Source organism: Phascolarctos cinereus, unplaced genomic scaffold (assembly GCF_003287225.1).
Source record: "Phascolarctos cinereus isolate Bilbo 61053 unplaced genomic scaffold, phaCin_HiC Scaffold_4;HRSCAF=312, whole genome shotgun sequence".
Lineage (NCBI taxonomy): Eukaryota > Metazoa > Chordata > Mammalia > Diprotodontia > Phascolarctidae > Phascolarctos > Phascolarctos cinereus.
This window is the reverse complement of record NW_027555847.1, coordinates 267,485,859-267,498,933: the sequence shown is the minus strand read 5'-3', so window position 1 is coordinate 267,498,933 and position 13,075 is coordinate 267,485,859. Positions and strand designations below refer to the sequence as shown.

The window sequence follows — 13,075 nt, the reverse complement described above, 5'->3', positions numbered from 1 at the left end:
TAGAGTTAAGAAAAGCAGACTGATAATGGTTTCAAAAAATATATAGATAGGCCCCTAGAGGCTAAAATTCTACAGAAGAGGCCAACTTAAGAGGAATGGAAAACTTTCAAGAATGAAATACAGAATATCCAAACAAAAATTCCATTCAGGAAAAAAAAAGGGTGTTATCTGCTGACAGAGACCAATGTGAATACACAGAGAATTGGTCGACCAATTTAGATTTTTTTAAAAACACATATATAGGGGCACCTAGGTGACGCAGTGGATAGAGTCAGGAGGACCTGAGTTCAAATCAGGTCTCAGACCAGACACTTGACACTTACTAGCTGCGTGACCCTGGGCAAGTTACTTAACCCCAATTGCCTCACCGAAAACAAAAACACATACAAAAATAAAAACACATATATACAAGGTGAAAACAAGACCAGATAATGGAATATGAATACAAAAACATCACATTGTCCTGTAGAAGGAGCGCCAGCAACCTTTGGCCACATAATGAGAAGATGGGACTCATCAGAAAAGACCCTGATGTTGAGAAAGATTGAAGGCAAAAGAAAAAGAGAATGGCAGAGATGAGAGGAATAGATAGTGTCATGGAAACAAGGAACATGAATTTGGATAGACTTTGGGAAAAGCGGAGGGTAGAAAAGCCTGGCGTGCTCATCAGGTCTGAAAGAGTTGGACACAACTGAATGACTGAACAACAAAAAAGCCAGTAATGAACCTAAGGACAATAGAAAGTGCTTTTTAAGCTAAGTAAAAAAGAGAGGCATGAAAGAAGGAATAGGACTGCTATTTGGGACATTCCTTCCTTGATACATATCCTACATTGACCTTTTGTAGAGTCTGATGTCATCAACCACTGCCTCCTCGTTGAAATTTTCTCCTTCTTTAGTTTCCCTGACACTCCTCTCTCCTGGTTCTTTTTCTACTTTTCTGACCCTTCTCAATTTTGTTTGCTAGGTCATCATCTGTTTCTAACCCCAATCACCTGTTGTCCCTTGAGCATGGGCATCACCTAAGGCCCTGTCCTTGCCTCTTTTCTCTCTCTACAAACTCCTTCAGTGACCTCACTATCTCCCATCAATTCATTATCTGCAAATGACTCCCGGATCCATGTCTCTAGCCCTTATTTTGCTCATGAGCTCCATGCCTAAACCCCAACTGCCTTTTGGCTCTAGATGTCCTATCAGCATCACAAATTCAACATTTCCAAAATGGAACCAATTTAACTTCTTCTTCTCCCTGCCCCTGAACTCCTTCCTCCAACAAAGCTTCCTATTTATGTTGAAGGCATCACTGTCCTTTTCAGTCATCCATGTTCAAAACTTTGCAGTTGTCCTTGACTCTTCTATCTCCCTGGCTTCCCACAGCCAATCAGTTGATAGGTCTTGTTTGTCTCTACACCTTGGTCTACATGCATACCATTCTTTTCTCTTTGGCCTCCTACATGGCAAAACCTTAGCAAAAGTTCTTATCACCTCTTCACTGTACTAGTAAATTGCTTCCTAACTGGTCTCCCCATTTCCAGACTATGCGTCTCTAATGCATTGTTTACACTGTTTCCAAAATAATATTCTTTAGATACAAATCTGACCCTGTCATTCCTCTGCTCAAAAATCTCCAAGGGTTCCCTATTGCCTCTAGAACAAAATACTAACTCCTCAGTCTAGTATTTAAATCCATACAAAGTCTGGCCCCTAGCTACCTACTTCTCTCTGCTCTTTTCCATACTTCTTCTTGTTGTTGCAGGTAACCCTTCCACATACTCAGCATTCCAAGCCAACTCAGTCTATTAACTTCCCCAAATTCAGCATTTTACTGACCATCTCCATTCCTTTGCATAGTCAAAGCACCATGCCTGGAATTTAATCTCTCTACACTTAGACCTTTTAGAATACTTAGCTTAGTTCAGATGCAACCTCCTATGTGAAATCTTCCTTGACTGATCTCTTCCCACCGGGTTGTTAGTACCCTCTCCATCCTAAAATCTTTGTTTACATATCTGTGTATGTGCAAACACAAGTGAAATGTAAGGAACTGCCTTTTTCTTTTTTTGTCTTGGTAGTCATAGAAACAAACACAGTGCCCTGTACTTAGTAGTCACTTAATAAATGTTTGTTGTATTGAACCATGTGCAAGAGTACAGAAAGACATATGTTCTCTAGATTTTCAAAAAAATAAAAGTTTGGTTTCAAACTATAGGCAAGTTGCCTTGACTTTGATTCTTGGCCAAATTCAAGAATAAATTATTAAAGGAATATCTTGTGAGCATCAAGAAATGAAAGTGGTGATCATTAAGAGTCAACATGGCTTTACCCAGAAGAGATCCCATCAGACTAACTGTGTTTCATTTTTTTGGCAGGGTTATTGTACCAAGAATGCTTTTGATAACAATTTACCTAGAGTTCAGCAAGCATTTAGCAAAGTCTCTCATGCCACCTTCATGAATAAAATAGAGAGATGTGGGATAGAGTACAATTAGGTAAATTGAGAAGTGGTAGAACTCACTGAATTCACTAAGTACACAACAAAGAACATTTGCTGAAAAGAGATCTCTCATGTGATCTGTCCTTGGCCCAGTGCTATTTAACAATTTTATCAATGACTTGAATTAAAGCATTCATGGTATGATTATGCAACTTGCAAATGAGGGAACTGGAGGAGATAAATGATGTATTTTATACCAATCAGGATCCAAAATGAGCTTGACAGCCCAGAATCATGGGCCAAATAAGGATGAAGTTCCTTCCTACATGAAGTTCCAAATAAATTAACTTCACAACTACAAAATGGGAGACGTTTGGTAAGCAATAAGTTGTGGGGGAAAGATAGTAGGGTTTTAATAGACTGCAAACTCAAGTGTCAAAAATGCAGCATGGAAGCCAAGAAAGTGATCTTGGGTTACATTACTGCACTGTGTGTGCCCTGGTCAGACCCTATCTAGGGTACTGTGTTTCATTATAGGTACCACTTGGGGGAAGAACATTGGCAAGCAGGTACATATCCAGAAGAGAGCAACCCTAATGTTGAGTGGTCCTGAGTCCATATTTTTGAGAGTAAGATGAAGCTGCTTTGCCTAAGTAAAAGAAACTTAGGTGGGGCTACAGGACTTCTCCCCAAGTATTTAAAAGTGTATCATTTCGAAGAGGAATTAACTAAAAACAATAGAAGGATGTTGCAGAAATGTAGGTTTAAGCTCCATGGAAGGCAGAAATTATCATGCGCTGCCTTTGGAGGCAGTATTAATTCCCCTGTCATTGCAGGTGTTCAAGTAGAGTCTTAATGGCCAATCATTAGAGATAGCATAGGAATGTTTCAAATACCTCTTTTTATTGACTGCCCATTTTTTTCATGGTTATGCTCAGGTTTATACTCTAGGTAACCTTGGGTTACATCTCGAGCTCCGTTGCTCTTTGAAACACATTAGTACATTCCCTCCCGCAGTTTAATGGAATTATTAAATTTAATGACTACATGTTTAGGAACTTGTAGCATAGGTCTTTTTCTGGAGGTGATCTATAGATTCTTTTGATTGGCACTTTGTTTTCTATGTTGTTTTGTTTGTCCCCAGTGACATCAGGAGGGTGATACCCTGACTTGCAAGTAAATTGGATTTAAGTGAGGCAGGGCTGTGCAGTCATCAGCTTCACTCTCTCCTCCAGAGTCATCTGGGTATAGTGGCAAGACATTGGTCAGGACAACTGGTGAAGGCCTGGGATGCAATGGGGGACCTTGGTCTTTTAAGCTGAGGTCTTTTCCAGGTCTCAGTTTGTCTGAGATAACATCTCTTCAGTGATTAAAGGCTATGTAAAAATTGAGGCAAAAGATGGCCTAGTTTGCCTTCACAAAAGATTCAATCTGGATGGGAAAGACCCTCCGAGTTTCTGTCCAGAACAGAAACAATTGCTATTTACACTCACTCTGAGCCATCAAAACACAAACAATAAGCAAGTGAGGCTTGGGCTGAGACTTATTATTGGCCAATCAGTAAGAACCAGAGTGATTTAGGTTTAAAGGCATAGGTAAGTAACTTTGAACCCCAATGGGCTTTATCAAACCCTGGTTTTTCCAGAGCTATATATTAAGAAATCATAAATGAAAACTACATGAGACAAAGCCGTTAATTGTCCCAGTGTTTTTTTTTGGGGGAAAACAATGATGGAATAAATAAGTAGGGAAGAAAAAAATCTAGCCTCCAAACTCCAAGATATCTTGCAAAGTATAAGCAATCAGAATTTACATTCCTTCAGACAGAGCACCCACTTCTAAGGGTATGACTCCCCACATGTCTTCTATGTTCAGACTGAAGAAAGGAAGAAAGGAGAGAGAGAAAGAGAGTGAGGGAGGGAGAGAGACAGGCAGGCAGGAAAGATCATAATAAACTTTTACATTTATTTAATCTATTAAGTTTTCCTTGCCAAGTTCCTTGATAACTTTTTACTATACTCTAATGTAATGGAAAACTTACATGGTCAGTTTTCTTGTAATTCCATGTAGGAGACCCAAAGGATCATCGAACAATAAAGAAAAGAAGATAAGGTAGTCGGCCATCAATCAAGGTACTTGACCTGCATTGATATTGCAGCCCAACAAAAGATAAAGGTAAAGAGGGGTCCTGAGCTTTGAGGCCAATGCTAGACTGGTATGAATCTCTAACGAAGAGATGAGCTGGCTAGAAGACACATGTGCTTTCCTCAGTTCTTCTTTTCCTTAGCTTTGCTCTTCTTCAGGCCTGACCTTCTGCAGTGGATATCAAGTTTCACCTAACTCCATGTGGATGTGACACTCTCCAGGCACCCCTTTTGGGACATCTGTTCAGCACAATCCCAATGCCCATTCCTACAACTGCTGGTGAATTTGGACACATTCTTCCTTCCATCTGTTCTCCCACTCATGCCTCTGAAAGAATAGCTCAGAACGGAGGGGAAGGTTAGTGGGAGAATAATGGCTGGTGAAATTATATAGCAGAGGAATCAGACTATCTCAGATGCCTCTTGAAGGATAATGAAGATAAAAGACCTCTTGGCACTGATGAAAAAATAAGCTCCCCAACCACAAAGAATAACAACAATAATAATGAGAGCTAACATTTATATAGCACCTCCTATGTGCCGGGCACTGTGCTAAGAGCTTTATAATTAAAGAAGAAATTGCCTAGGATAAGAAAGAATCATATCTGAGTGTCAAGGTATAATCTATACCTTTTAAGGAGTGTGAAAAACAAAAGAATGACAAGACCAAAACAGGTTGGACCAAATGTTATCCTAGATTTAAAGCATTCAAGAAAATAACCTGAGAGGCAGTCTGGCAGATGGGGTAGAAAACCACCCATGGAGTAAAGAAATCTGGGGTGCTTCTCATACATACTAGCTAAGGAACAAAGGACGAGTCATTTTATCTTTCCCTGTCTTTAGGCAACTCTCAAAGGCTCTAAATTGCAAAGGAGTTGCCAATACGCATTGGTGAAAAGAATTCCCATACCAGAAGTTTCTTATATCAATGAAAGCATTGGTTCAAACCTAAATATATAATAAGCAAGTAAATAAACAATGAATGAATGAATAGATGGATAGATAGAAATATAGATAACCAAAGATTAATATTTCAGCCAGCAATTCACGGGAAAATAAAACAAAAAAAAGGCACAGAAGGTAGGGGAATTAACAAACACTGGGAAGTACTGGCAATGTGAAGACAGGGAAAACTGTCTTCTAAGCAACTAGCTAGCTACAGAATTGTGGGAAGTCATTTAACTCCCTGGGCCTCAGTTTCCTTCTTTGTAAAATGGTTCCTAAGGTGCTGACTAGTTCTAAAATTCAGAAGAGAAGAACTGATGCTCATCTTACCTGGTTGTCAATTTTCAGTTCCGTCAATGAAGTATTGTGCTGAAGGGCTTCTACCAGGGACAGGATACCAGATCCAGAAATGAAGTTTGATTCCACATTAAGGCTCTTCAATACAGGATTAACCTTCAGCATTTCAGCTAGTGCCTTCAATCAGAAAAGAGAAATGATGTGCATTAAGCCACATCAGTTACCTTAGCAAAGACCTAAAAACTTCTCTCAATAATCCTAAAAATTGGAACACATTTTGCAAATAGTATGGCTTGCTAGCATAAAAATGCTGAGGAACAGAGTCTAAAATGCCTACATGAAACCTGATTTCTCTTAACCCTTGTCCCTTCCATGTTCCAGATGAAATGAATTTCACAGAAGAATTTTCCTATGCTGAGTACTGGGGAGAAGGAAGGGGAGTGCTTGTTTTATTCGGTTTTCTTTATAGCCTTAGCTCTTAGCACAATGCCTGGCATGTAGTGCTTAATAAATATTCGTTAACTGCTTGACTGGTTTTATTTTATTTTTTAACAGGGAAGAAATGAGAGTGGGGAACATAAGTTTCTCCCTTGTTTTCCACTGGGTAAAACACCAGGGGAGAAAGCAAAGCTGCTGACCAGGAGTAGTAAAAACCTAGGTCACAGTCAGAGCGTTCAGAGGGATTTGGCCTGTTAGCTATTGAGATGATAATCAGTAGGCTCTAGGAAAATGAAATAATTAGTAACTGGTTGAAGTAAAGTTTCATTGGGTAAGAAACTCTTAGGCAGAAAACAGAACTTTCAGAAATGACAAGCACAAATGCAAATCAATGATTTCCCACTGTTGGAAATGGCAGGTTCCCCTAAATTGGCATGCCCTGTATGGGACAAACAGCACCCTAGCTCTGTCAATGGTGGTAGAATTGGCGCTCCTTTTGAAAATCTAACCTAAGATTGGTTATATTTGCTTGCCATTTTTTTTTAGTGAGGCTTTAGAGGTTAAGTGACTTGCCCAGAGTCACACAGCTAGTGAGTGTTATGTGTCTGAGGCTTGAACAGAGGTCCTCCTGACTCCAGGGCCAGTGCTCTATCCATTGCGCCATCTAGCTGCCCCCTCCCCTTGCTATCTTTCTCTAAGAAAAGTAACAAATTTTGACCCAGCAATAGCACTTTTAGGGCTATATCCCAAAGAGATCATACAAATGCGAAAGGACCCACATATACAAAAATATTTATAGCAGTTCTTTTTGTGGTGGCAAAGAATTGGAAATTGAGAGGATGCCCATCAATTGGGGAATGGTTGAACAAGTCGTGGTATATGAATGTAATGGAATACTATTGTGCTATAAGAAACAATGAACAGGCTGACTTCAGAAAAACCTGGAAAGACTTGTATGGTCTGATGCTGAGTGAAGTGAGCAGAACCAGGAGAACGTTGTACACAATAATAGCCATGGTGTACGATGACTAATATTGATAAACTTAACCCTTCCCAGCAATACAAGGATCTAAGACATTTCCAAAGGCTGCGTGATGGAAAATGCTATCCACATCCAAAGAAAGAAATATGGAGTTTGAATGCAGATCGAAGCATACATTTGCTATTTTTTCTTCTGTTGTGTTTTGTTTCCTCTTTCTGGTGGTTCCTCCTATTGGCTCAAATTCTTACTTACAACATCATTAATGTGAAAATATGTTTAATAGGAATGTATATGTAAAGCCTATATCAGATTGCGCACTGTCTTGGGAAGGGTGGTGGGGAGGAAGGGGGAGAAAAATTTTAAACTCAAAAGCATATGGAAGTGATTACTGATAAATCAAAATAAATTAAGAAAGAAAAGTAACAAATAAAAGCAAGATCAACCCACTAGTGAAAATATTTCATCATATCAACTTTGATAAACTTAGCTCTTCTCAGAAATACAGTGATCTAAGACAATTCCAAAAGTCTCATGATGGAAAATGCTATCCACATGCAGAAAAAGAACTATGGAGTCTGAATGCAGATCAAAGCATACTATTTTCTCTTTTTTTTTCTTTCTCATGGTTTTTCCCTTTTGTTCTGATTCTTCTTTCACAACATAAGTAATGTGGAAATATGTTTAATATGATTGTACATGTATAGCCTATATCAGATTACATGCTATCTTAGGAAAGGAGGAAGGGGAAAGATAGAAAAAAAATTGAACCTCAAAATCTTATAAAAGTGAATGTTGAAAACTAAGAATAAATAAATAAATTTTTTAAAAAGAAAGAAAATATTTCATCACTAAAATTCTAGTGTTTTTCTAGGAACCAGCCAGGCCTATACCCCTCTAAGCAGAAATGTGCAATGTACCCAATGTTCATATTACCATAGCTACCCAGTTTGCAGAACTCATCCCCAAACCCACCTTTCCCTCAATTATATGAGTAATTCAGAACCACTGGATGTCAGAGCTAGAAGGGACCCCAGAGGCCATCTAGTTCAACCTGAACAAAAAACAAGAATCCCTTTTACAGTTTCCTTAACAAGTGGTCCTACAAACTATGTTAAAAGGCCTCCAACTAAAGTATGAGTTCTGTGTCAATCACTTTTATAATTACAATGTACCTCCCTTGGATACAGTGATTGCTGTATCTACCCCTCATAATTATTTGGGGGTGGATTCCTATATTACTATTCCAATAGGACCTTAAGCTAGTTAGCATTTATATAGCACTTTACAATTTGTAACATGCTTTTCAAATATTATCTCATTTGATTTGCACACCTACCCTGAAATGGAGGTGCTCATATGACACTCATTTTACAGATGAGCAAACTGAGGTAGACAGAAATTAAGTGGCTTTGGCCAGATTGGAAATCAGTTCTTCCCGATTCCCAGGTCCAGCACTCTAACCACTGTGCCATTTAGCTGCCTTGAGAGGTCAGTTGGTTCCTGATTATGCCTCCAAAGAGATATTATAAGACATCCTATCTCCATCTCCTAAGGCTGCAGCCAATGTATATCACCAACACAAGTTGAAACTGGACCAAAGCCTCCCTTTCTACTACCCAAAATGATTCCCATCCCTTTTTCAACATCTTGAAGTCAGTTGAGGTCTGGTAAATGAGTATTAAAACTAATCCCAGGCAATGAATGACCCCCGTTGGCCTGAGGGTTTCTGTTCACTAATTAACAGGCTAATGGTACCTACATATGCGACGGGATTCATTACTCCTTGTTCCTACAATGCTGAATTTCTTCACATATGTATTTTCCTTCAGTGCTTCTGCATACGCCTTTAGAGTCGGTATGGGAATGTTCTGTGGGGAGAAACCCATGAGATATAATGAAGCTCAGATAGAGCAGGGACTGTTAAGCAGATATTCTGCAGAGTACTCAACCAGCACATCACAGACACTCAAGGACTATGAAATCACGACCACCACCTGCTTCCCCCCAAATAAATAGGGCCTTCCTTTCAACAGGCTATAGGCCTTACCAAAGAGAGTGAAATTTGGTCAGAACCCTCTGGAAAAAAATTGTTGCTATTCAGTCGTTTCAGTTGTATCCTACTCTCCATGACCCCATTTGGGGTCTTCTTGGCAAAGATAGTGGAGTGGTTTGCCGTTTCCTTCTCCTGCTCATTTTACAGATGAGGAAACTGAGACAAACTAGTTTAAGTGACTTGTCCAGGGTCACATAGCTAGTAAGTGTCTGAGGCCAGGTTTGAACTAAGGTCTTCCTGCACCCTATCCTCTGAACCACCTATCTGCCCCAACAGATTCTCTCAAATACACGAAACTAAGGGAATTAAAAACCAAGGGGAAAGAGTGCATAGATGATATTACGGGTTCAAAACTTCTCCTTAGCTGCCTATTAATGCACTTATTTCAACAGTATGTGTACATTAATAACCTGGAGGAGGTGAAATGTGGTATTCATATTTATCTTATATCTTATATAAATATCTTTATATTTATTCTTCATATATTTATATATGCATTGCCTTTCCCTTTAAAATATAAGTTCCTTGTGAATAGGGTCAATTTTATTCATTGTATTTTTATCCCTAACATCTGGTACAATGCCTGGCATATAGTAGACCCTTAATGATACTTATAGATTGGTTAAATTGATATGGCAATAATAGCTAATTAGCTAATAACTAATGATCATATGCATCTAGGTGACTTAGTAGATACAGCACCAGGCCTAGAGTCAGGAAAACCTGAGTTCAAATCCAGCCTTAGACACTTATTAGCCATGCAACCTTGGGCAAGTCACTTAACTCTGTTTGCCTCAGTTCCTCATCTGTAAAAATGAGCTGGAGAAGGAAATGACAAACCACTTCCATTATCTTTGCCAAGAAAACCCCAAATGGGGCCACAAAGAGTTAGACACAACGGAAACGAGTCAACAACAACGATAAACGTTTATATAGGGCTTACTATGTGCCAAGCACTGTGCTAAGCACGTTTGACAAATATCTCATTTGATTATCACAACAAACCTGGGAGATAAGTGCTATTAATATTCCCATTTTACTGATGAAGAAACTGAGGCAAATGGCAGTTCAGTGACTCGCCTAGGGCCACAGAGCTAGTAAGTTTCTGAGGCCTGAGTTGAATTCAGGTATTCCTGACTCTATGCCTAGTGCTCTAACCACTGTATTATCAGCTGCCTAACCTTTGGCAAAAGGTTACATATAATTTTTCTGTGTGAATATGTCCATAGAACCCATCTGTTAAAATGCATAACAATTCAACAACGCTAGATAGGACTAAAATTTTTTTGAAGTTTTTCTTGCCTAAGAATATAATTCTAATTCTTCACTGGGGGCCATGTACAGTGAAGAAAGAGAATTCTGGCCATCACAGAGCCTGACATTTCCAATCTAGTTGTTTACCATTGTTGGTAACCACACAAAAGGGGAAAGAAAAGAAAGGAGAAAAGAGATATCAAGCACCAGCCCAGAATGAATTCCATCAGCTCAGAGAGGAACAAATCAGCAAGGCAGGCTGGGGCAGAACCACATCTATGCATGGTTCACTGTAACTCTACGGTTCCTTCCCTGATCCTATTTTCCATGTAAAACTGGAAATCTGAGGCTCATGAAGGGGAAAGAAGGCAATGTAGAGTTAAATGTAAGTTCCAATATCCTAGTGGACTGATCTGTAATCTCAGTGATGTTGGAGTAGTCTCTCCATCGAGGCAGGACACAACACATTCAATGCCTGCCCAGCCTTGACAACGCTTATCCATTTCATCCCATTAATATAAGCACCAGGACAAAATGGTGACATCTGGTTCTGAATGCTCCTCTCAGCATCTTTGTAATTTACGCAGCTTCATTACACTAGTGTTGCAAGATAAGGTAGAATGAGAGATGATCTAGCCATGAAGGTCAAGATCAAATAAGCAGTGATGACTTTAAGTAACAGCTGGTGAATGAGTTTACACAACAGGATTTTTAAAAATTAATTGGCACTGTTTTTAAAGGTTAGCCACCTTAGCATTTGAAATCCCTAATGCAAGAAAGCTCTGCCTACATTACTTGGTTTTTTAATCTCATACAGCTCTCCTGTTTTAAATAATAGGGCAGGTTTCCCAGTCAAGAGTCAATCTTGTCAGTGGTATACAACTGTATCTGATGTTAATCCACAGCAGAGCCTCTGTTTGTTTATTCACACTGAGTTTGTGGTATAAAACCTTCTTCAACAAATTGAATGCTGATTAAGCCAACAGTTGATACTTCTTCCTAAGACAGAAATGTAGACTGTTGAAATAAGCCCTTATTGTTCTGTTCAATTATATCTTGACCATTTCTTCCGAGATGGCATATATTTAAATGACTTCTCTTCCCCGGTCCCCACCTGAAATTAAAAGGAGAAATAAATACCCGGATATTATTGAGATTGACTTCTTCAAGTTTGGGGTCATTATTCTTTATTCGTTCCAGGGTTTCCTCTACATCTGTTGAATTTGGTTCTTCATCAGGAACTGGTTTATATTGTGTTGGCTTAATAATACCTATTGTATCCAATAAAAAGGGAAATGTTATTTGGAAGAAAAGGGGAAAAAAGTTTTTCTTAAGACCATACACATTTAAAAGGTTATTTTTAAAATGTCTTTTTTATTGTAAACATAACAAGCATCAAAAACAAACATTTCAATTATCAGAAGACAGAAAAGAGGTTAGTATATGAAACTGCAGACTTTTGTTAGGTAGTATTTTAAGTTTAACATGCTATTAACACAATTGTCTTGCTTGTCTCTGTTCCTCTATGTATTTTAAAATGTGTCACTGATGCTTTTATTTTCTTCTTTTTTTTTTTTTGGCATCACTCTCATTACTCACCAACTCCCTCCCCCTTCCCAAATGAATCCTTGTAGCTAATAACTATAGTTAAACAAAATAAATCAACCCATTGGTTATATCTCTAAATTTATGTCTCTTTCTGCTTCTTTAGTCTACCATCTCTCTATATGTTTCATCATCAATCTTCTGTAGGTCTAATTGGTTGCTTCACTGATTAATGGTGTTTTCCACATTATTAGGATGACGATGTAAGTTGTCTTCTGGTTCTGCTCATTTCAGTCTACATGCATTCATACAAATCTTCCCACGTTTCTTTGAGCCATCATATTAATTTCTTACCAGGCATTAATACCCTATCACATTAGTGCATCAGCTAGGTGGCCCAGTGGATCAAACACTAGATCTAGAATCAGGAAGAACTCAGTTTAAATTTGGCTTAACACACTTATGCTGTGAGACCCTTGGCAATCTCTTAATCTCTGTCTGCCTCAGTTTCTTCATCTATAAAATGATGACAATGAAGCAACCTATCTATCAGCATTGCTGTGAGGATGAAATGAAATAACATTTACTAAGCACCACATAAATGTTAGCTATTATTATTATTAATATACCGTATCTTGTGTAGCCATGCCTCAACTGATGGGCATCTTCTTTGTTTCCAATTCTTTGCTACAACAAACAACATACTATATACATTTCTGTATATATGGGCTCTTTCTCTCTTTCTTTGATGACTAGTAATGGCATGTCTGGGTCAAAGGGTATGCATATATATATTAAGTATAGATATCATTTAATTTTCTTTGGTGCTTTTAAACATAATGTTATTTCCTTGCTAGTCTCTTTTAATCATATATATCTTTAATGTTGCCTTGTCTGAGATCATGATTGCCACCTCTACTTTTAAAAATCTTCCTGAGTCACAATAAATTCTTCCCTAGTCCCTTGTTTTAACTGTGTGTGACT

At 38.5% G+C, this 13,075-nt stretch overlaps 1 protein-coding gene across 1 annotated transcript in view; it reads right to left on the bottom strand.

Moving 5' to 3' along the window:
• TMOD1 (tropomodulin 1) overlaps nucleotides 1-13,075 on the bottom strand; it is a 134,878-nt gene that overhangs the window by 16,928 nt on the left and 104,875 nt on the right. The window contains 4 exon segments of the mRNA XM_078153047.1: nucleotides 5,853-5,996; nucleotides 8,999-9,010; nucleotides 9,012-9,107; nucleotides 11,687-11,817. Of these exon segments, the coding sequence (XP_078009173.1) occupies nucleotides 5,853-5,996; nucleotides 8,999-9,010; nucleotides 9,012-9,107; nucleotides 11,687-11,817 (383 nt within the window).